This window comes from Schistocerca gregaria, chromosome 3 (assembly GCF_023897955.1).
Source record: "Schistocerca gregaria isolate iqSchGreg1 chromosome 3, iqSchGreg1.2, whole genome shotgun sequence".
Classification (NCBI taxonomy): Eukaryota; Metazoa; Arthropoda; class Insecta; order Orthoptera; family Acrididae; genus Schistocerca; species Schistocerca gregaria.
The window spans coordinates 680,418,326-680,444,544 of record NC_064922.1 but is presented as its reverse complement, the minus strand read 5'-3'; the positions used below and the strand labels follow the sequence as shown (position 1 = coordinate 680,444,544).

At 39.4% G+C, this 26,219-nt stretch overlaps 1 protein-coding gene across 2 annotated transcripts in view; it reads right to left on the bottom strand.

Moving 5' to 3' along the window:
* LOC126354004 (intermembrane lipid transfer protein VPS13D) overlaps positions 1-26,219 on the bottom strand; it is a 488,122-nt gene that overhangs the window by 364,210 nt on the left and 97,693 nt on the right. For both annotated transcript variants that reach the window (XM_050003313.1, XM_050003314.1), the window contains exons 15-16: positions 23,738-23,901; positions 19,929-20,144 (exon numbers count right to left, since the gene is read on the bottom strand). In XM_050003313.1, coding sequence (XP_049859270.1) covers positions 19,929-20,144; positions 23,738-23,901 — 380 coding nt within the window. The remainder of the gene's footprint in view (positions 1-19,928; positions 20,145-23,737; positions 23,902-26,219) is intronic.

The following is a 26,219-nucleotide window of genomic DNA, read 5'->3' as shown; positions in this document are numbered from 1 at the left end:
GACTCATACTTCGATAGCTTTGTTGGTACAGCACTTGCCTGGCAAAAGTAAAGGTCCCAGGTTCAAGTCCTGGTTCACTGCATAGTTTTAATCTGCCAAGTAGTTTTGAATATTGTTGCCTACATAGTAGTTATTGGATTTCTACATAATCCTACTTGAAATAAAGAACAGAAAATTAAACTGCGTCATACAAGTGCAGTCTGTTCATTTTGTCATAACATCACATGTCAGGCACACAATACAACCAAAACTACCGGTCAAATGAAAGTACGCTCTTAAATGTAAATAAATAAAACTATAGTCTTTAGCAAAGTAAAATTTTCTATGAAAGTTTGAACCATTCCCCTCCAACCTGAAAACAAGCTTCCATTCTCCTCATGAAAGATGCATATGCATACGCTAGATTACCTCCAAACCTTCACAGACTAATGAAGATGTATGGTATACCCTTTCTTACAGTTCAGTAGCATCTGATATAACTGTCTCAAACTACACTTCTCAAGTGGCCTTGCAAAAAGTAATCCAACAAATTTAGATCTGGAGACTGTGAAGGCTATAATGGTTCTTCCTCTTGGGCTTCTTTTCACGAGCACGTTCAATCAGTTTCAATAAAATGCTGCTAATTTGCAGATCAGTATGTAATTGTGATCTAAATTTTGATCTGTTTTTATTGATGGTATGTAAAGAATGCAGACCTTTTTTTAAAAAAAAATTAATATGAATATATTTTTCATAAAATTTACAGATTGCTCAATGGAGCTAACTGAACCTTTTCCAGTTCCTCTCTAGAAGACCAAGAACAATTAACAAACCCTACACGGTAACAGCAAAGTTATACACAGTGTTTCAGCAAAGTGGTTACATACTTTCAAGAGAGGTACAGTGTAGCTAGATGATGGAAAATTACACTGCAATATACGGTCAGGCACACTTTCCTGGTGTGGTAGTGATGATGCAAAACACAAAAAAGGAATGACACAAACTGGATGAAAAAACACATTTATTATGGTTAGTACAGCCAAACTTCTTGGGTAGCTTTGGCAGGTGTATGTGGTAGGTGGTGCTATGTACCGTGATGTCAGATGAAGCAGCATGTGCATGGTCCTTGCAGCCATGCTCACCTGAAACTTCATTTCCCCTACTGATAGAGGGGAAGTAGTATGGCACACTATATGAATGCCAAGCTCATCAACATGCATCTGGAATATGGGACCACTAATTCCTGTGGATGAGGTGCACAAGAGCTGTAGTCCAAACGTTACCCCACAATGGAAACTTCCCCTGCCACATCTTCTATGCACACTTGCACAGGAGATGGTCCTGTAGAGGAGATCCTTCAGCAAGGAGAGAGAACAATGTGAGCAAACAGTAACGTGCTAGCCAACGAGGAGTAGAGAACAAACCCAGTACCTACAAACTCATTACTGCCAGTCATGTCAGGATTTTCCAAAGCAGTATCTGGTGGATCCTGCATGATATCTCCATGCACCAGTATTGCACCCAGTGCATGCAGTTACTGGACAGAGATGGTTTTGCTCCACAAGTTGCATCCGTACAGCTGTATTTACAGCTCTGTACAACAGTTCCACATTTCCCAGCCACCAAGTGGTGTCTGAAATGTTTTGCTTGGCCACCCACAAAAAAGAAAGAAAAAAGAAGTCTGTGTTATTTCAACTTTGGATGTCATGGTTCTGATCTCCCATCACAGAAGAGTCATTAAAGGAAGGGGTGAAATGTGGGGTGGGGTCAGGGTAAGAGGGGTTTGACATCTTTCCATCATATGACATGTCCACAGTGGCACTAGGCAGAAATGTTATGAAATTTGCTGCCGATTTGACATCATTAACAGTGGTGGATTTACATATAGGCCCACTAGGCACAGGCCTGGGGGCAGCATCTTAAAGGGGGTGGCAATACACACACACTCTCTCTCTCTCTCTCTCTCTCTCTCTCTCTCTCTCTCTCTCTCTCTCTCTCTCTCTCTCTTTTTGTACACATTTTAACCTTTTATGTTTTAAAATGACCACACTTACAAACGACAGAAATTTTTAATATCGTTAAACAACTTGCTAGTTTAAACAAGCCTTACGAACGAAATTCGACAATGCAAGCTTGGTAATATATCTAGTTTACTTGGTGTCTGAATGGAAATTTAACACTGGGTTTCTGTGTGGTACCACCTTCATGATTGTTCACAATACTTTAAAGTAAACGGTCAGGACGGCAATCTACAACACAATGTTTTAAACATTATTATTCCGAGAATGTTGACAGCTTCTACTTAACCCTACCATGTATTCCCCATGAAAATACAGGGACCACCAAAAAGCTATTATAAACTGACCAGCAGTTTCTTAAATACTGTAACATGTGTGGACCTCAGTGTGAAAAACCCAACTCACTAAAATTTCTTGTAGAAATCACAGGGAAGTGTCAAGTCAACCCTCCATTACTGTAATTAATGTGAAAGCTCTGTGTTCTTCAATATCTGAGCTGTGACTTAATGACACTCATTTAACAAAACATGTTGATACTGGGAATGTTTTACATTTTTAAACACATGTTTATATGAAAAGAACATAGGCGAATATCTAATAATGTGTGAAACACACTTCCAACAGTTTAAATTTTTTTTATTTATTTACTTAGTTACTTTTTTTGGCAAAAAAAGAAGAGGGACAAACTTCCGATTGTCTCATTTATTGTGCTGCAGCCTGCAAAGTTCCAACTCGGTGCAATGGAACAGAATGTGGCTTTGCAAATTTTACATTAAATTTCTTAACCAAACTTTTTTTCTTCGAGGAAATGTTATTTTTTTTATTTTATGTTGGAACAAAAGGTGCATCTGCATAATAAGTTATTTTGTCCCAGCGATACTATTAGGTCACAAACAAAACAAGTAGAGATACGCCCTTCAACTGATGAATATTTAAATATTTATATATTCATCTGTATGTCTCTATAAGTGGTTTTGAGTGAACATATGATGAGTTCTGCCAAAAATGTGTATTCCAATTGCACATTAAAAAGGGGTTACAGAAAAAATTATCAAGATAGCAAAGTTTATTCGTACATTCTACATCTACATCCAACTCCGCAAGCCACCTGACGGTGTGTGGCGGAGGGTACTTTGAATAACTCTACCGGTTCTCCCTTCTATTCCAGTCTCGTATTGTTCGTGGAAAGAAGGATTTTCGGTATGCCACTGTGTGGGCTCTAATCTCTCTGATTTTATCTTCATGGTCTCTTCGCGAGATACACGTGGGAGGGAGCAATATACTGCTTGACTCCTCAGTGAAGATATGTTCTCGAAACTTCAACAAAAGCCCGTACCGAGCTACTGAGCGTCTTTCTTGCAGAGTCTTCCACTGGAGTTTATCCATCATCTCCGTAACACTTTCGCGATTACTAAATGATCCTGTAACGAAGTGCGCTGCTCTCCATTGGATCTTCTCTATCACTTCTATCAAACCTATCTGGTATGAATCCCACACTGGTGAGCAATACTCAAGCAGTGGGCGAACAAGTGTACTGTAGCCTACATCCTTTGTTTTTGGATTGCGTTTCCTTAGGATTCTCCCAATGAATCTCTGCCTGGCATCTGCTTTACTGACGATCAACTTTATATGATCATTCCATTTTAAATCACTCCTAATGTGTACTCCCAGATAATTTATGGAATTAACTGCTTCCAGTTGCCGACCTGCTATATTGTAGCTAAATAATAAAGGATATTTCTTTCTATGTATTTGCAGCACATTATACTTGTCTACACTGAGATTCAATTGCCATTCCCTGCACCATGTATCAATTCATAGCGGATCCTCCTGCACTTCAGTACAATTTTCCATTGTTACAACCTCTCGATACACTACAGCATCATCCCTAAAAAGCCTCAGTGAACTTCCGATGTTATTCACAGGGTCATTTACGTATATAGTCAATAGCAACAGTCCTACGACAATCCCCTGTGGCACACCTGAAATTACTCTTACTTCGGACGACTTCTCTCCATTGAGAATGACATGCTGCGTTCTGTTATCTAGGAATTCTTCAATCCAATCACACAATTGGTCTTATAGCCCATATGCTCTTACTTTGTTCATTAAACGACTGTGGGGAACTGTATCGAACGCCTTGCGGAAGTCAAGAAACATGGCATCTACATGTGAACCCGTGTCTATGGCCCTCTGACTCTCATGGAAGAATAGCGCGAGCTGGGTTTCACACGATCGTCTTTTTCGAAACCCATGCTGATTCCTACAGAGTAGATTTCTAGTCTCCAGGAAAGTCATTATACTCTAACATAATGTGTGTTCCAACTCTACAATTGATCGACGTTAGATATATAGATCTATAGTTCTGCACATCTGTTCGACGTCCCTTCTTGAAAATGTGCCCTTTTCCAATCCTTTGGAATGCTATGCGCTTCTAGAGACCTATGGTACACCGCTGCAAGAAGTGGGGCAAGTTCCTTCGCGTACTCTGTGTAAAATCGAACTGGTATCCCATCAGGTCCAGCGGCCTTTCCTCTTTTGAGCGGGTTTAATTGTTTCTCTATCCCTCTGTCATCTATTTTGATATCTACCATTTTGTCATCTGTGCGACAATCTAGAGAAGGAACTACAGTGTAGTCTTCCTGTGTGAAACAGCTTTGGTAAAAGACATTTAGTATTTCGGCCTTTAGTCTGTCATCCTCTGTTTCAGTACCATTTTGGTCACAGAGTGTCTGGACATTTTGTTTTGATCCTCCTACCACTTTGACATAAGATAAAAATTTCTGAGGATTTTCTGCCAAGTCAGTACATACAACTTTACTTTCGAATTCACTGAACGCATCTCTCATAGCCCTCCTCACACTACATTTCAATTCGCGTAAATTTTGTTTGTCTGCAAGGCTTTGGCTATGTTTATGTTTGCTGTGAAGTTCCCTTTGCTTCTGCAGCAGTTTTCTAACTCGGTTGTTGTATCAAGGTGGCTCTTTTCGATCTCTTACGATCTAGCTTAGTACATACTCCTCTAATGCATATTGTACAATGGTTTTGAGCCTTGCCCACTGATCCTCAACTCTATCTGTACTTGAGACAAAACTATTGTGTTGAGCTGTCAAGTACTCTGAAACCTGCTTTTTGTCACTTTTGCTAAACAGAAAAATCTTCTTACCTTTTTTAATATTTCTATTTACGGCTGAAATCATCAATTCACGACGACCATACCCGTCTCTTAATCTCTCCGTGACACGTCAAGAATCCTGCATCACGATGATCGAAGCACGCAAGAACAATATAAGTGAGCAGAAGAAGAGTGACAATACGGAACCAGCGTTGTCATACCAACCTCCATGCACGATGGCAGTAACAAGAAAAAGAAATAAGTAAATTTAAATGCTGAATATATGTACTGAATATTGAGGATCTGGTGATATTAATGGCAGTTAAAGTTCACTCAGGATATGTGTACCTTGCAAGTTTTTGAATTATTCTTTCAAAACTTCCCTTTTTAATTATATGAGCAGTTTTTAATCAGTTTCCACTATATATTACATTTTATTCCTCCCGCTAATATTCAATGGTGACCGTTCAAAGGACAGTGCCGAGCGGAATAGGAACAGATCTTCCCATTTTTTGAGATATATGATCCATTTTATGGTTACAAGAAACTAATGAGGTCTTTGTTGCATCTGCTACATATCTGTGAGATTTGGACTAATGAGAACTTGAAGGAGCAACTTGAATTCTGCCTATAAACGAGACGCGCCGGCAACGCGGATTTCAGCAGTTAAAATAGGAAGCTGCTACGCTGTATGCTTATATGGCCGCACTTGGCACTCTCTCTCACAATAAATAATCTCTTTTCCTTCTAATTAATGTCCTTTACGGAAAGTGAATTTCTATAGGAAAGACTAAAATTTGCGTAAAGTTAAGATTAAGAGTACAAAATAATTCGTTCAAATTCTGTAAGACTGTAACAGAGAATAATCATATTCATTAACGAATATGTATATAAATCTGTTTTAATTGAAAAGTACCGATACAAACAAAATTTCATAATTAAAATTTCTTTCTTTTCATAATTTTGTTAAACATTGTTCACAATGGAGTCAAAGGAAATGGCTATTGTTGTAAACTCACTACAAAATGCAATATGTCAAGATGTCGGAAATCCGAGCTTGGCAGCCACTGAAAGTAACGTGCATACTCATGAACTGTTTGATGGCTACCAAGACAACCACATTGGCATTCCACTATTAAGAATTGAGACACCGGATGTGACTAATCATGATGTCACTTTTATGACACTGAATGTGAACATTTCTCAGTTCTCACCTGGAAACATTTTTCCAAATACTGAAACTGAATCGCGCGACAGCAAAACTTTTCTGACTATTTGCTCACTACGCCACGAACGCTAGAGCAGGAAATGGTTCATAAAAGCAATTTAAATACTAGTGACAACCACTATTTGGCACAACTAATAACAAAACAGCTTACAAAACAACAGGAATATCGGGAAAATATAGGACAACAGTTTGCACAGCAAAATCAGGGCATTTAATGATTTCAAGAGTAGTATTGGTCAACAGTGAGGTGAACACAACTATACACACTGAATTATCTGACAAATTATCTGGTAAGTTCACACAGCTCAGTAAAAACTAAAACAAGAAATAATTACCTACATATCCTGCAATATAGGTACTCTTACAGAAAAAGTAACATCCATAGATTGTAAACAGGAACAATTTGCAGGTGAGTTACAAAACCTTACTGAAGCCTATTCTCAAATTTAGGAAACGGAATCCCAAGTGGATGCATTGGTAAAAAAGTGACAGACGCAGTCAGCGAGCTACAAGGTGTATGTAAAAACCTACCTACAGAAATACACAAGTTGGGTCTAAGAGTAGACCAGTTAAGTTCAGAGTCATAATTTGCAAAAAAAAAAAAAAAAAGACAGCTGAAGCTTGCTGAAAAGGTAGTGTCAGAATGCAAAATTTATGTAGATACTGTAGAAGAAGTGCTAAAAGAGAAAGTCAACTTCCACCTAAAATAGACTCAGGTTTAAAGAAAGTAGAGGAAGGTTTATGAGGCAGTGTTGCTAAAACTGCTGACATTCCAAAACAACATGTGATGGAAAACAAGCCTATACTTTTTGCAAAGTTAGATACCTTCACAGGTTACCCACAAATGGAGTTAGCCTGTCAAAAGAAAAATAGCAAAGGTTGCACAAAGCAACAACTCTTGCCGGCAGTTGCACCTGTCGAGCAAGCGCAGTTGCCAAGCGCTACGCAATGAGTGAACATAAACACGCCTGTCACTGCCAGTGCGATGTGTTTGTCAACATTACTTGCAGATGAGGGATTACTTAGGCATCAACAGTTCCCAATATTTACTTCTGAAGGGAAAAGAACACTCCCTGTGGTCTTTATCAAAGCATTTCAAAATGTTTTACCTCGTACCTGGACGGAAGCCCAGAAAATTAGATTTGTTGTTGGATACACACAGGGTGACATTCTCCTATGGGCTATGGACATGACCACTATTATGAACAGTTTAAAAGAGCATTTCTGTATAAGTATTGGTCTGAGGCCATACAAGAGAGGCTCAGACGTGAAGTATTCAACCCAGCTCCATTCAATAGCAGGTATGGAAGCTTAAGGAGCTATTTGGAAAAATATTTGAATAAAACCAGATACTGCAAAAACCCGGAAATGAGATACTGTACAAACCCGGCATTTCAAGTAGACTTGTTGAAAATTTTAAAGAGCCCTCTTCCTGCCCACATTAGGGAAAAACTCATTAACATCCCGGACCACGATACCAAATACTTTCTATCTGCACTGGACTCGATAGATTTAATATACGAAGAGAGACCGTTACAACCAAGGCCTGTTAATATCCCACAGCGACACATAGATTTACAGACCAACAAGTAAACAACGGATTCATAGTACAACACAGATGGCAACCCTACCCCACACATACCTATGGTAATGGTAACGGTGATCACAATGGCAATGGAGAAAGCCATAAATAAAAAGGTAGATATAAAAGAAATGGGCAAAAATGTAACAAAAATAATTACAATGGGCGAGTAGCATATGGCAGGCCTGTACTATATGTACAGACACAAGCTACCGGCAATAATTAGCCAATCACTTGGCAAACACAAAACAATAGCAGACGACAAAATAACCCATAGACAGCGAAATTCAGCCAGCTAAGTAACACATATGTGCTGAATAACAAGAGGCAAAGAGAATTTCAGTGGAAAGCCTCCCACAAAACCAATTGGCGTAACCGAACACCAATGGTCAACATAGTGGAAGTTATATTTAACCCAGAGACTGATGCCACCGATACACCGAAAACTTGAACCAGTCACGGTAGGCCCCAGGGGAGTGGGGGCACAAGCTTGATCGAGACTTGCTTTATCAAATACGATCATGGTAATGACGTGAGAGATGATCAGTATCAAGGTAATGAGGGTACGCAGAAAAACTTGACAGACAGCAAGGTACAAGCTGCTACTGAAAGCCAAAATATTTGACCTTGATGTACCCATTGTGCTTGACACAGGTGCTACAATTGATTTGATGTCACAAGGATCCTTTCAAGAACTGAAGAAATGTGGACATATACACACACTGCCACTACAAAATTGCAGGGTACAAACTGCCACTGGTCTGAAATCAAAAGGAGTCAAGATACAAGCCTTAATTCCCATACAATTAGGACAGTTTTATGTAAGATGCAATTTTTTGATAGTAGAGAAATTAATAGTTGATTGTTTAATTGGTATGGATACATTTAGGGCATACCAAGTACAAATTGATATAGCAAAAGGCCAGTGTCATTTTACTGTAAATAACCAATTGTTTGTAATAGACCTGATTAGGGGAGGTACTAATAGATGTAAACTGAAGTTACTCACAACCTTGAAGTTCAATTGATAAATCCCATAGTTATGTCTGTTAACACATACAACAACGAACAAGTCATCAGCAGAAGAAATAAATGTCAACACAATAAGCACAAAGGTAAGTGTATCAAGTACTTGTCTAAAGAACAGAAAGCAGAACTTAGGGAATTGCTACTTGCTTATATACACGTATTGAAAAAAAGATCTGGTATTATTAAGGATTTCATGTACAAAATGGAAGTGTACCCTCACGAAATTTTTTGTTCTACCTCACACCCTATACCATGGACAAAGAGAAAAGCAGTAAATAAAGAGTAACAGGACGCTTAAATGGGACATAACACAACCATCATTTTCCCCTTATTGTAGTCCTATCTTGGATGTGAGTAAGCCAGGTGCACTTGGTTCTCAACGCACGTAATATTAATAAGATTACTGTACCAGTCCAAACACGTCCAGATAGTTTAGAGGAACAGCTTATGAAATTTCATAATGCTAAATTTCTTACTATAATCAACCTCCTGTCTTCATATTGCAAATGAAACTACACAAAGACAGTTGGAAGTATACCATCTTCATGTGTAGGGGCAGGAGCTTTGAATTTCAAGTATTACCATTTCAATTGAATGTAAGTGCAGGTGTGTATATCTCTGCACTTGACAGAGTGCTAGGGGCCGAACTTTTGAGTAAGGTAACAGTATACATGGATGACATTTTAGTCGCTACATACACTTGGGTAGAAGATTTAAGATTAATTGAACAAGTACTGAGCCATTTTTCCAAATTTGGGGTAACAGCAAATCTCAAGAAATCTAATTCTGGACAAGAAAAGGTAAAATTTTTGGGAGATATAATATCTTCGGAAGGCATACTGCCAGATCCTAAAAAACTTGATTCCATTAGGAACTGCCCTGTTCTTCAAAACAAGAGACAATTAAAGGAATACTTAGGACTAGTGTCATTTTTCAGGAAAATCATCCCTAACCAACTTATGAACAGTGATGCTCTACTCAATCTTCTCCAGAAAAACAGACCATGGGTATGGGACAATGAATGTAAAACCGATTTCGAAAACATCAAGCGAGCCTTCTTAAATGCTAATGTTAGTATTTTATCTCAACCAGACATGAAGAAAGACTTTTGTTGATGCACTGACGTGTCTTCTCATGGTCTGGGTGCATGCCTTTTTCAAATGGTAGAAGAAGAAGAAGAAGAAGAAGAAGAAGGAAATCTCAGTCCTAAAGTAATCAGCTTTGCTAGTCACACCTTATCTGAAGCTGAGCGATCATATTCAGTCACGGAGTTAGGAGGGTTTGGCTGTAATTTGGTCCCTTAAAAAATTTGAATATTTCCTTTGGGGTGAACACACAAAGGTGTACTGTGACCATCAGTCGCTAACTTGTAAATTGCTACACAGATAGTAAGTCAGGTGGTGTATGTACCTTCAAGAATCCGAGATTATATATATAGAAACATTCCACATGGGAAAAATATATTAAAAAACAATGATTCCATGATTTACCAAACGGGAAAGTGCTGGCAGATAGGCACAATAAAAAAAACACACAAACACACACACAAAATTTCGAGCTTTCGCAACCAACGGTTGCTTCGTCAGGAAAGAGGGAAGGAGAGGGAAAGATGAAAGGATGTGGGTTTTAAGGGAGAGGGTAAGGAGTCATTCCAGTCCCGGGAGCAGAAAGACTTACCTTGGGGGGAAAAAAGGGCAGGTATACACTCGCGCACACACACACATATCCATCCACACATAAACAGATATATTTAAAGGCAAAGAGTTTGGGCAGAGATGTCAGTCGAGGCGGAAGTGCAGAGGCAAAGATATTGCTGAACGACAGGTGAGGTATGAGTGGCGGCAACTTGAAATTAGCGGAGGTTGAGGCCTGGTGGATAGCGGGAAGAGAGGATATATTGAAGAGCAAGTTCCCATTTCCGGAGTTCTGATAGGTTGCTGTTAGTGGGAAGTATCCAGAAAACCCGGACAGTGTAACACTGTGCCAAGATGTGCTGGCCGTGCACCAAGGTATGTTTAGCCACAGGGTGATCCTCATTACCAACAAACACTGTCTGCCTGTGTCCATTCATGCGAATGGACAGTTTGTTGCTCGTCATTCCCACATAGAAAGTGTCACAGTGTAGGCAGTTCAGTTGGTAAATCATGTGGGTGCTTTCACACGTGGCTCTCCCTTTGATCGTGTACACCTTCCGGGTTACATGACTGGAGTAGGTGGTGGTGGGAGGGTGCATGGGACAGGTTTTACAGCAGGGGCGGTTACAAGGGTAGGAGCCAGAGGGTAGGGAAGGTGGTTTGGGGATTTCATAGGGATGAACCAAGAGGTTACGAAGGTTAGGTGGATGGCAGAAAGACACTCTTGGTGGAGTGGGAAGGATTTCATGAAGGATGGATCTCATTTCGGGGAAGGATTTGAGGAAGTTGTATCCCTGCTGGAGAGCCACATTCAGAGTCTGATCCAGTCCCGGGAAGTGTCCTATCACAAGTGGGGCACAATTGGGGTTTTTCTGTGAGAGGTTCTGGGTTTGAGGGGATGAGGAAATGGCTCTGGTTATTTGCTTCTGTACCAGGTCGGGAGGGTAGTTGTGGGATTAGAAAGCTGTTTTCAGGTTGTTGGTGTAATGGTTCAGGGATTGAGGACTGGAGCAGATTCGTTTGCCACGAAGGCCTAGGCTGTAGGGAAGGGACCATTTGATATGGAATGGGTGGCAGCTGTCATAATGGAGGTACTGTTTCTTGTTGGTGGGTTTGATGTGAACGTGTGAAACTGGCCATTGGAAAGATGGAGGTCAACGCCAAGGAAAGTGGCATGGGATTTGGAATAGGACCAGGTGAATCTGATGGAACCAAAGGAGTTGAGGTTGGAGAGGAAATTCTGGAGTTCTTCTTCACTGTGAGTGCAGATCATGAAGATGTCATCAATAAATCTGTACCAAACTTTGGATTGGCAGGCCTGGGTAACCAAGAAGGCTTCCTCTAAGCGACCCATGAATAGGTTGGCGTATGAGGGGGGCATCCTGCATGCCATCCTCTGCCAACGCACCTGCCCATCTTCCTCCTTTCATTCTCCTCTCCTCTGTAACCCCCCCCCCCCTCCCCCCCAACTCCTTCCCTGTCTCACAGCCTCACGGCGCTGCACCTGTTGGCAGCCTAGTCCTTCCACATTCTACCAGACAGTGTTCTCCCCTCCCTCCCACCCATACTTTGCTATCTCTTCCCCTTCCACGCCCCCTCCAGATTTCCGTGTGTGTGTGTGTGTGTGTGTGTGTGTGTGTGTGTGTGTGTGTGTGTGTTCCTTTTCTGACAAAGGCTTCCGACAAAAAGTAATGTGTAAGTGTCTTTTCATTGCTACTGTCTGCAACTTAATGTGTCATCTTTACCGTACATGGCAATCTATCTTTGCCTTATATGGTTGTATTGAACAAAACATTGAGAAACTTTGACGTACAACAGAATTTCAGTTTGAATTCACTGTTCACAAACAAGAAAATAATTATTTTTGCATCCCTGAGAAGCACTATCAGATGCACCAAATACAACAAAAACATTTTTTCAGCTACTCTTATCAACTTAATCTTTGTTAGCAACTGTAATAGATAAACTTCTAGCTGAGTCCTCATTAATTAAAAAATGTTATACTAAGTGGAACTGTTGCCCAATATTGTTTGTGCTGTGTCACCTTCACACAGAACATATCTACCATCACATACCTATAAACTAGCTTGAAAAGGAAGTATATCCTTTCATTTACTTAATAACCTACTGACCAGGTGTGTTCATCCTCCAAGGGAAATAGCTAAACTATGTATTCCCATTAGTAATTTATGTCACTCATCATTCGAGATGAGCAAGATACAGCTTCCATTCATTTTCCAACAATACACAGTTTGCTGTGCTCCTTCACAATGCTAGTTCAAGATTTAAACATTCTGGGCTGGACCAGGGACCAGCAATACGAAGTCCTCATGCCCTAAGCTTTAGGTATTGTTTGGCATGTTTTTTTTAAATGTTTTGGAAAATACTCCTGATATACTCTCAGGAACTTGGGAGGTCATATCACATATTGTTCTTTTGGGTGTCAGCCCTTTGGTTGCTACCTGGATAAAATATCAAACTACATTCCACACTGAACAGGGAACACTCTTTCTTCAGTAGTTCTAGATACTTCCATACCGAAGAGTCGATTCAATAGAAAAGTGCAAATATGTACACCACGACTACTTGTCCTACAAAGCATTTTCTCTTTACTCTTTCATCGCATGGAAAAGCCTTAGCACGATTAGCAGATAAGGGTCTAGTTTGATTAATACCAGAGAATCACAAAGTTATTGCACTAATGTGTGTGTTACATGAATGATAAAAAAGAATCTGCAGGTAAAAGTATGCAAAGTTTATAAACACCTTCCCCTATAACTCAAAAATGAAACCTGTACAGTTGAGAAAAATAAAAAATAGGTTTACTCATTATGATCTACAACTGGCAGCCCTTGTGACACTGCTGTTTGCATTTCTCCAGTATGCCTCATGATATGTTTTACTTAGTACCCAAAGAGTTTATGGTATCCTCAATTTCAATAATTCTGTTTGAAGTTATTTCCTCTTAACTATAGCTGTACCCAGTTATTTTTCTCACTTTATATTTGCACACTATGTATGGCAGATTTGGTTTTCTTATTCCTTTGCTTTACAGTAACAACTATCTTTGCATATTGTCACTATCTGGGGAGGTTTAGTCCCCCCCCCCCCCCCCCCCCCTGTGAATTCAAAACATTCTTTCCCCACTTCTCTTCTTCATGTGCTTTATTAAGGATATCCAACTATTACAAATAAGTTTAAACTGGGCTGACCTGACTCTTGTACACTCCAGCCCAATCATTTTCTCAGTACATTAGGTGGGCATCCTACTGATTAATCCTTTTATTAGGTGACTCTCTCATGTTGTTCCATCTAAGAGCTTTACCCCTGTTAGGTGCCATTCAAAACACTTTCAGAATCCACCCCATTAAGTTTATAGGGTTGTAATTCTAGGGTTTGTTTATGCTGTTCTCCCTCAAACAGATATTTCTCTTTAAATTGTCTCCCAAAAACTTTACAATTCCGGAAGTCCTTCACATTAAGGACAGCACATTCTTCAGTTTTGGCCATCGAATAATCTCTTATGAATCTAATGTTCTTTCTGTCATTCTATATTGGTGTAAAAGCGTCTTCTAATGTTCATAAAAAGCCTGTAAGATGTATTTCCCTTTTGGGTTTGAAATACAGAAACTTGTTGGATAGATGACTTCCACTTCCTAGACAAAATACCTTCTATCTCTCATTCGCATTTCCTATCATTCCTGGTGAGTGCACAATACTTTCTTTTCATTCTCTCTTGTTTTCAGATTTCTTTAATTTCTCTCTCAAAGAGCAGTAGTGTGGACTCTACAATCTGTATCTCCATTGTCCTCACAGTACTTTTAATGTGTGCGTTTAGCAATCTCTGCCACCTGTAACCTACTCTCAGTATGTTCTGTTATGTGTGCAAAATCTACTAGCACTGTTACTGCTCACCTGCTTCTTTAAAGGTTTGAATGTCTGTTAGTTTTCTCTTAACACAGTTGTTACATCCAAGAAACCCTCTTCCTGTAATTTTCTATACATATTTATATGAGATGACACTTCCTCCAATTCAGGGACTGATGACCTTAATGCCCCCTCCTCCAAATCAACCAGCTTCAGTTCAAAGCACTTCTAAATTATTGTCAGATTCCTCTTTCAAACATGTGTTATTTTTAATCAGTTCTTCTCCTAACATAGTTTGAATTATTTAACTGATGATGCTTGTCAAGTTTTGTCACACTACTATTTACATCTGCAACTTTATCTAAACACATGAAAAAATGTTTTGCATCGTCACCTCGGTTCAGACAGTTCTGGACCCTGTACAGAAAATTGGAAGAGAGATTAAAATAAACTTCATTTCCATCTTTTTTATTGCTCATGAAAATCACACATTGCATGTTGTACCACAATACAGTGAGACCTTCAGAGGTGGTGGTCCAGATTGCTGTACACACCAGTACCTCTAATACCCAGTAGCACGTCCTCTTGGATTGATGCATGCCTGTATTCATACATACTATCCACAAGTTCATCAAGGCACTGTTGGTCCAGATTGTCCCATCCTCAATGGCGATTTGGCGTAGATTCCTCAAAGTGGCTGGATGGTCACGTCGTCCATAAACAGCCTTAATCAATCTATCACAGGCATGTTCGATACTGTTCATGTCTGGAGAACATGCTGGCCACTCTAGTCGAGCGATGTCGTTATCCTTAAGGAAGCCATTCACAAGATGTGCATGTTGCCTATGAAGACGAATGGCTCACCAATATGCTGCCGATGTGATTGTACTATTGGTCGGAGGATGACATTCATGTATCATACAGACATTACGGTGCCTTCCATAACGACCAGTAGTGTACGTCAGCCCCACACAATGCCACGCCAAAACATGAGGGAACCTCCTTGCTGCTACACCCACTGGATAGTTGAGTGGTCCACTCGGCATGTTGTTGGGCCCATCTGTACTGCACTGCATGATGTCATGGTTGCAAAGGTGAACCTCGCCATGGACATCAGGAGTGAAGTTGCACATCATGCAGCCTATTGCACACAGTTTTAGTCATAACATGACGTCCTGTGGCTGTACAAAAAGCATTATTCAACATGGTGGCATTTCTGTCGGGACTCCTCCGAGCCATAATCCATAGGTAGCGATCATCACTGCAGTAGTAGCCCCTGGGCGGCCTGAGCGAGGTACGTCATTGACAGTTCCTGTCTTTCTGTATCTCCTCCACGTCCAAACAACATTTCTTTGGTTCACTAAGAGACGCTTGGTCACTTCCCTTGTTGAGAGCCCATCCTGACACAATGTTACAATGCAGACGCCATCGAACTGCAGTATTGACCATCTATGCACAATTGAACTACAGACAGCACAAGCCATGTACCTCCTTCCTGGTGGAATGACTAGAACTGATTGGCTGCCACACCCCCTCCGTGTATTAGGCACTGCTCATGCATAGTTGTATACATCTTTGGGCAGGTTTAGTAACATCTCTGAACATTCAAAGGGACTGCACCTGTGATACAATATCCACAGCCAACGTCTGTCTTCAAGAGTTCTGGGAAATGGAGTGATGCAAAACTTTTATTGATGTGTGTATATTACGATGTTTAGAAGCTTCAAACACAACTGATAATTTCTCTATTTTTTTCTTTTATTCCATTTAGTTCTTTATTTAAATTGTCCATTCTAAGATCACACACTTAGTTCAATTTGATACCTACAGGTAATTCTTTGTTGAAATTGTTTAAATCTCCTATCTTCCTTTTATTTCATCAAAATCCTTATTTCCCATGTTTAATTTAACTTAAGGTATTAAAAGTTTTTACAAAGAAATAGTCAACTTTTGTTCCATCTTGCTATCCTTTCACTAACAAAGTTTCACAAACAGAGTCACTGGTATTTCTGTCTGACTTTGCTCACCTTTATAATCACTGGCGTCTGCTCATCGTCAGCGTGAGTATATGGTCAGCTTCCGAAGTGGCAATGTTGGCTGCCTCAGCCCATTATTGCGCGTTGAAAAACAACATCCACTCTCATGAAGACAATCATAGTGGTGATGGTGTCTACTCCCCTAGAAACGAGAACCAGCAACTGCAGAATTCGCACTAGTGCCAATCAGACAGAGTTGTGGCATTTTTTATTGCAAAACTTCGACAAAACACTGCTGGAGCAAATGCGATATAATTCTTGCCACTCTCTGCTGTTATAATTATCAGTTTTCAATGAATTACACTGGTTCCAATCGTTCTTTTGGATATTACGATTTGGAGACTATTATTGGTAAAATATTACTTTTGTTTATTTCTAATATCTTCTTTGTTAACTTCATCTAATTTCAGCCTTCTGTTCAGTCACCAGTTATAATGTTTCTTGCTCATGAAAAGTAGTCCAAGGTTCAATCTGTTTTGAGAAACATCTGCCAATTCGTAGATCAGTATATAATTGCAACCCCAATTTTGATCTATTTTTATCACAGACACGTATAGAATACAGTTCTCTTCTTTTATTAATATAGATATATTTTTTTCATACGAGCTACAGCTTGCTCAATGGAGCTAAATGAACTTTGTTCCAATGTCTCTCATGAGAACCAAGAACAATTAACAGATCCAATACACTCCTGAGGCATCATGGAGTTCCATCTATCCATCTCTTTGGCATGTGTGAACCAATTAATTTGTTACCAATAATGCCACATTAGAAATTCAATGATAATTGTTCTTGGAGGTTTCATTCAATGTAAAAATTATGAAAGAAGATATTTCTGGAGGTTCCTATAAGCATACTGGCCAAGCTGTATGTGTACATTAAAATTCTGTGGCTGGCATTGAAACAGTTTTCGGTTCAACTGGTTTTTCATTAATATCCAAATTTTTAGCATTATGCATTACAATTAGTGCTATAAATCCATGGAGTAAAACTGACTACCATTTCTGGTTGCAAACCTCTTACAATGTGAACAATAAGGGTGTGCAAGCAGTATTCTCAAAAGAATCAAGTTCTCCAACAAGAACACACCATCCATTCATAGCGTAGCAGCTGAACACCATTTGTTTCGATTATAAGATGCTCCTGGCACAGAAAAATAAATCATTTTGCATCTGGTTACATCTAAATATGCTAACAGAAAGTCAAAGTAGAATGTAAATATTTTAGTAAATATTTTAGGACTAAAGCTAAAAACTCAATAGTAAAGGCGGTGAGCCATCAAAAGGCACACAAACATGACTGAAAACTTTGCTAGCTTTCATATGAATCCTCTTTCCAGAGACAGCATACATGACAGACACAAAATATATGACCGAAAACTTTGTTAGCTTTCAGATGAATCCTCGTGTGTGTGTGTGTACACACACACACACACACACACACACACACACACACACACACCACGCGCATGGACACAGACACGTGCGCGCCTTTATGGCTACCTTGCGATGACTAGATACACACTGCCTGGAATAATTCACTCAGAATTTTAATTTTTTTGCTTGTTATTATATACATCAGAAGCAATGAAAGTTTCAACAACTTATTTAGAAGCCTTTAGGGTAAAAGAATCAACACATGTTGTTAGCTGCTCACAACATTTTTCTGTCTGTATGTCAGGACCTACTGTAGAGATTTTGATACTATTTTCACTAATAGAAAGACTGCCTCACACAGAACACTTGTGTTTATTACTGCTATGTGAGACAAGTCATCCAGCTGTAGATACTTAGTCCAAAGCCCAAGAATTTATCAACTACTACTTAAGAAACTGAGGCATTATAATCCTTAACAGTTATAATCCTCACAGTTAGTAAAATGTCATCTGGTATAAGCTAAGAACAAATTTACATTCTTATTTCCAAGCTAAATTATAGTTTTTGTCAACAGCTCATTAGATCAAACAAATAAAATCAAAATTATTTTTAAATTAACATCTTCTATTCCTTGAACGTGATCAGGTAGTTACACATGGAACAGAGTAGCAGTCAGCTTACAACATTTTATCGTGATGTTATTCCAGTGGTATGTGTCTTCTCAGATTTTGCTCGCAACTTTCAAGGTACCAAACGAAAACTTTCAATTAATGACTTGTCCTCACTGATTATATTACTTGTTTACCACAAACCAGTGATAAGGCTGTTTCTTCCACTTAGTCATGTTCAATTGAAAAACTAATTGTTTGCAAAATCCGCTATTTAGTTTTGGCCATGTGACCATTATCAAGTGAAGTAGTGCATCAATGCATGTCAAAACTTTAAAAAATATCTGACATTTCATTATCACATCCACATGCTGTGATTTTTAAAATCTTTAAACATTTTCATTGTATTAATGGTACAATGTTAAATACTCATCATATGGAAATAGTGATAACATATAGACATGTCAAATACTTTTTGAAGTTTTGATATGCACTGAAGCACAATTTTCTCAGTAGTCCACTGGGTAATGGTACCATGCTCAAAACCCCAATAGTGGATTTTATGAATGAACAGTTTAGCAGCCAAAGGCAACCACAAAGTCCTTTAAAAATGTTACACATTTGTGAACCACAGCCATGAAAAGCTTCTTCCATTTGAAAATATTTACAGGATTGTGAAAATGTAACAAAACAGTACCAAGGCTTCTGATTTTCCGTTCCCCACAGCTTAAGCATGTCTTCAAAAAAATATGAAATTCATTCCATTTCACATGTAGAGTTTCTCAAACTATTCTAAAAAAAGAAACCATTAATAATGCTTACTGCACTACAGGTATTTTCCCAGAATTCCTCCTATGAGCTCCAACCAGGCAGCTGTTCTCTTGATTATTAAATCTGTGTGGTTTTTTCCCCCATTAAGCTAAGTTGAATATACATTAGGTGAGACTATGACACATGCCCAAAAGTAGATTTATCAAACTCTATAATAATGAAAAATTAGGTATATAATCTTATCTGAAAATTGCATTTGACAAGCAATCATCTTCACTGCTTGCAACAGCACAATTAATATTCTTTGCCTCTTTGAATTTGCGCAACATGCACAGAATATCCATACCATCGCCAACTGCTGTGTAGAGAGCATTCTGAAAAATTTAACTTAAGAACATTGAATTTTGTACTATTCTGTGAAGCTGCACTTTGTCTCAACAGACCTTTCATTTCAAATTTTGGAGCAGTATAAATCCAAATCTGTGAATTCACTTCTTGAAAGTCTGTTAACAAAACAGGAAATGGAGGTTTGCATGAATCAACTTTCACCCACTTTTTTTACCAAGACCTTCCAATGCTTTGACCTTTCTGTGCATCTGTCAATCTGCTGCTATCTTCCAATGTCACAAGAAAACATTTTTCTGCATAAACATCTTCAACTGAACAGTCCTTTCAGTTGTCTTACCTATTATATCCAGGTTATTAAACTGGATAGAAGCAACTTGAAGTGCTTCTCCACTGCCTTCATTGGATGGGCAACTGGCACTAACAAGCAGAATTTCAACAGTAATGAGTGCTTCTGCATCCAGAGGCTCCATAGTGATGGATGGCGGCCTTGCAGGTAGTGGTGGAGAAGTGATATGAGGTGGGGATGATGGTACACCATAGGTAGGTGAAGCAGCTGTAAACCAGAAGAACTTTATTAATTTTTGATATGTTTTCAAGTTCATTTGGAATATAAACCAATACATTTTGTTAGATACGACCAGATTCATAGACCGAAAAATGAGATTATTCTCATGGATGTGGAACATATCAGAAAGTATAACATATGAAACATAAAACATTTGAATATAATACTTAGTACCCCGATCATATGGCAAGAGATTGTCAAAATAAGTGAATACATTACATAAACGGGAACTGCTAATATTTAAAGAATTAATACACTGTCAGAATGAAACATTTTTTAACTTTATCGAACACAAAATATCTAATTTTGACTGGTGTGATCAAGTGCTGTCAAAACTGAAGTTGAACAGACATTTTTACTTAGGTTGTCTAACAGTCCCTGTTAAGATATTCATCTATAGAGCAGGAGTTACCTGTTGCCTATCAACCATGTTTCAACCATGTTTTTAATGGTTGCTGGCAATTTATTGAAAATGTGTGCTGCTGAATACTGGACCCCTTTTTGGACCAAGGTAAGTGATTTTAGGTCTTGTTCTCAAAGGAATTCAATACCTTAAACGATTACTATAATAGAAATTCGTGGGGGGAAAAAAATGAGTAAAAATAGCTACTTACCTGGAGCCTGATTGATGCATACTGTACAAACAGGCACACCCTCACACGCCCACACCCATGTGCACACACGCATGCACCAACCACCCCCCCCCCCCCTCACACACACACACACACACACACACACACACACACACACACACACACACACACACACAGAGAGAGAGAGAGAGAGAGAGAGAGAGAGAGAGAGAGAGAGAGAGAGAGAGCATACAACATTTCACTAGCTTGGGATGGGTGGGGGAGGGAGGTATGCTGCAGGCTTGCAACACATCAATCAAATATTTACTTACAATATTTTATTTCTTAAATAACAGAGTCAAGCTAATAATGCAATCTCTGAAATCTTACACAAAATCGAAAACAATAAAAGAATGGACATGATGGAAAAAATGGAAATTTTGACTCATAATACAAAAAATTGTGATACTATTTTTAATCAGGCAACTGAATTCGAAAACTCTAAATTCTTCAATAGCCTTAAAGTACTAAGGCAGTAGATTTAAGATGTACCAGTGGGAAACAAATGACTACCAGACCATCAGTACTGTGAATATCGGTGAAAGAAACAAATGGTATTCATCCATACACTGATAGGCCACCATATTGTGTTTATGATATACTGTTTACTTCTATGGAGAAATGATTGTGGAGTGAAAGTGCATCTAATAACAATGTTAAAATAAGCAGGGCACTAGTGTAATGTTAAGCAACAGCTCCACCAGTGCATCAATGAAGCAGATGAAGCTTTGAGATGTCAAAATCTTAAGTGAACTACTTACATATAAAATTTATTTCACATGACTAAGCATAAACGCCTGATGGTGAGCAAATAATGCTCAAAAGGCATTACAAGGAATTAAATTAAACATAAAATAAATAACTTAATTAATGGCATTGGTAGCAGAAAAATACAAATAATTATTCATGTAGTCATGGTTCCTAAACTTAGTCGGTGTGGCTACAGTTAATAACAATAATAATAATTGTAATTATAATTTTGATCAATCATTATGAGTATAGTGTGAAATCGTTATCATTGACTACTACATCTCACAAAATGAATAAGAAAGGAAAAAAGTAACACTTCAGCTAGGAATTAATTTTCATTCTTGAAGTTAAAAACTTTTCACTCATTAATTGTCTAGAATAGAAATAGATGTGTTACATACATGTTTGATTGACATACAAATAAATTCAACTGTGACAAATGAGTGATGTATTTTTTCAACAAGAAAAATGCAAACATGTTTTAAATCCACTTTTTTAACTTTTTAAGCATTAGACACTTAAAGTAGTAAACGAGTTTTGCTATTTAGGAAGTAAAATAACTGATGATGGTCGAAGTAGAGAGGATATAAAATGTAGACTGGCAATGGCAAGGAAAGCGTTTCTGAAGAAGAGAAATTTGTTAACATCGAATATAGATTTATGTATCAGGAAGTCGTTTCTGAAAGTATTTGTTTGGAGTGTAGCCATGTATGGAAGTGAAACATGGACGATAACTAGTTTGGACAAGAAGAGAATAGAAGCTTTCGAAATGTGGTGCTACAGAAGAATACTGAAGATAAGGTGGATAGATCACGTAACTAATGAGGAGGTATTGAATAGGATTGGGGAGAAGAGAAGTTTGTGGCACAACTTGACTAGAAGAAGGGATCGGTTGGTAGGACATGTTTTGAGGCATCAAGGGATCACAAATTTAGCATTGGAGGGCAGTGTGGAGGGTAAAAATCGTAGAGGGAGACCGAGATATGAGTACACTAAGCAGATTCAGAAGGATGTAGGTTGCAGTAGGTACTGGGAGATGAAGCAGCTTGCACAGGATAGAGTAGCATGGAGAGCTGCATCAAACCAGTCTCAGGACTGAAGACAACAACAACAACAACAAGCATTAGCAACATGATTATCAGAGTAGCTGCGCCAAAAAGCCACTTATAATAAAAAATCTTTATTTACGACAGATTGTTTCAGCTCTATTGCCATTTTCAAGTACGCCTAGACTGATGTGATGTCCCTATTACGTTGTTCCTGGGCTATCTCAAAGTTGTCATTTTTTTTAATATGGTAAATGATGTCAAGACATTGAAAATAAAATGTTGATAATGCCGTGACAGTAATTTGACAATTGTAGTGTCATAAGAGTTGAACTGTCAAATTACTGTCACAGTGTCGTTAACATTTTATTTTCAACTTATTCACATCTTTACCATCTCATTGAAACAGTGACAGTTATAAGATAGTCCACTAACAAAGGAATATGGACGTCACATCAATCTAGGTGTACTTGAAAATGGCGATAACGCTAAAACAGTCTGTTGTAAATGAAGATTACTTATTGTATGCAGCTATTTGATGCATCTACTCTAATAATTATGTCAGTATCAGATGTACTTTACGCTGCTGGTCCTAAAGAAGAAAAATTCTTATGAATTACTTCGTCAGGGAAGGAGGTTCACAGGCAACAAGAAACTCCTAGGATATATAGTTGTAAATACTGAATCAGAATACATAAAGTGCAAGTCAAAGGCTGGAAGTTGCCTGCACTTTGTGCCTTTTTCAATTGAGTGTTTAGAGCAATTTTTTGCTATTTTCCAACATGTATCTGCCGTTCTTTCACTGTTTCTTAATTCCAATCAGTATCTATGAAGAAAATGCTTAAGGACTACATCATTTCACTTACAGTATTTCTCGAGTACTAAGTTTTCAATTATCCTGCACAGCAAGAACCCAGATATCCCCCCCTTAGCATGGCCAACTTAATTTGCCACACGTATGACTTCCTTTTGATAGTAACATGTAACATGATAAATGCAGGAGTCTTTCACAGCTGCTAAATACGTAACAACTTTTCAGCAGTTTCAACCTGGATGAAAATGTTTATTTCTACAGTAAATGAAAAAAGGAGATAAGTAACTTTCATATGGGTGACAACTTAGCATACAACAATAAATTACAACACACACATACCTCGTAATGAAGCTAGAGGGTCTAACTGGAGGCTAGATAATGCCTGAGTTAGCGCGATGGGTGATGTCGCTTTGAATGAACGAGGAGCTGTGGGATCAGGTGAACCTGGCGAAGTTGGAGATGTAGGTTCACTGTCCCGCAGGCTACCGCTTACACTATCCATTCTGTACAGCAAAATAAGTGACATATTTAAAAGATGCACTGTCTGTTGCATAACAATTTTTATTATGTCTAAATTTTTTTATTTATTATTATTGTTGAAGTGCTTTCTAAAATTATAGATAGCTGACAAAAGTAACTGTAATAAGAGTAATTTTCATAAACAACAGAATTTCATAAGCTCTAATGTATCAGCTGCAATGTGGCGAGTGTCTCTTACAACCAACAGTATAAACATCTCTGACTGGAGATCAATTTTGACCTTCGTTCGTAAATTGAACTTGTTTGTAAATCTACTCTAATGCCGAAGACTAAATTTGGGTCCACTGGAAGAGCTTCATTGTTGATCTAACTTAGCAATAAATATGCCTGGTAACAACATTGAAATCAGTTACTGCCATAATCATCACACTTTGACCACAGGTATTAATTGATATTAAAAACAAAGATTCCAAGACTTACCAACCGGGAAAGCGCCGGCAGACAGGCACAATGAACAAAACACGCAAACACACACACAGAATTACTAGCTTTCACAACCGATGGTTGCTTCTTCAGGAAAGAGGGAAGGAGAGGTAAAGACGAAAGGATGTGGGTTTTAAGGGAGAGGGTAAGGAGTCATTCCAATCCCGGGAGCGGAAAGACTTCCTTTAGGGGGAAAAAAGGACAGGTGTACACTCGCACACACACATATCCATCCGCACATACACAGACGCAAGCAGACATATTTAAAGGCAAAGAGTAAGGGCAGAGATGTCAGTCGAGGCGGAAGTACAGAGGCAAAGAAGTTGTTGAAAGACAGGTGAGGTATGAGCGGCGGCAACTTGAAATTAGCGGAGGTTGAGGCCTGGCGGATATCGAGAAGAGAGGATATACTGAAGGGCGAGTTCCCATCTCCGGAGTTCGGATAGGTTGGTGTTGGTGGGAAGTATCCAGATAACTCGGACGGTGTAACACTGTGCCAAGATGTGCTGGCCGTGCACCAAGGCATGTTTAGCCACAGGGTGATCATCATTACCAACAAACACTGTCTGCCTGTGTCCATCCATGCAAATGGACAGTTTGTTGCTGGTCATTCCCACATAGAAAGCGTCACAGTGGAGGCAGGTCAGTTGGTAAATCATGTGGGTGCTTTCACATGTGGCTCTCCCTTTGATCGTGTATACCTTCCGGGTTACAGGACTGGAGTAGGTGGTGGTGGGAGGGTGCATAGGACAGGTTTTACACTGGGGGCAGTTGCAAGGGTAGGAGCCAGAGGGTAGGGAAGGTGGTTTGGGGATTTCATAGGGATGAACCAAGAGGTTACGAAGGTTAGGTGGACGGCGGAAAGACACTCTTGGTGTAGTGGGGAGGATTTCATGAAGGATGGATCTCATCCTGTCACAAGTGGGCCACTTTTGCGGTTCTTCTGTGAGAGGTTCTGTACCAGGACGGGAGGGTAGTTGCGGGATGCGACAGCTGTTTTCAGGTTGTTGGTGTAATGGTCAAGAGATTCAGGACTGGAGCAGATTCGTTTGCCACGAAGGCCTAGGCTGTAGGGAAGGGACGGTTTGATATGGAATGGGTGGCAGCTGTCATAATGGAGGTACTGTTGCTTGTTGGTGGGTTTGATGTGGACGGATGGGTGAAGCTGGCCATTAGACAGATAGAGGTCAACGTCAAGGGAAGTGGCATGGGATTTGGAGTAGGACCAGGTGAATCTGATGGAACCAAAGGAGTTGAGGTTGGAGAGGAAATTCTGGAGTTGTTCTCACTTCTGAGTCCAGATCATGAAGATGTCATCGATAAATCTGTACCAAACTTTGGGTTGGCAGGCTTGGGTAACCAAGAAGGCTTCCTCTAAGCGACCCATAAATAGTTTGGCATACGAGGGGGCCATCCTGGTACCCACGGCTGTTCCCTTTAATTGTTGGTATGTCTGGCCTTCAAAAGTGAAGAAGTTGTGGGTCAGGATGAAGCTGGCTAAGGTGACGAGGAAAGAGGTTTTAGGTAGGGTGGCAGGTGATCGGCGTGAAAGGAAGTGCTCCGTTGCAGCGAGGCCCTGGACGTGCGGGATATTTGTGTATAGGGAAGTGGCATCAATGGTTACAAGGATGGTTTCCGGGGTAACAGACTGGGTACGGATTCCAGGCGTTCGAGAAAGTGGTTGGTGTCTTTGATGAAGGATGGGAGACTGCATGTAATGGGTTGAAGGTGTTGATCTACGTAGGCAGAGATACGTTCTGTGGGGGCTTGGTAACCAGCTACAATGGGGCGGCCAGGATGTTTGGGTTTGTGAATTAATGGAAGTAGGTAGAAGGTAGGAGTGCGAGGTGTCGGTGGG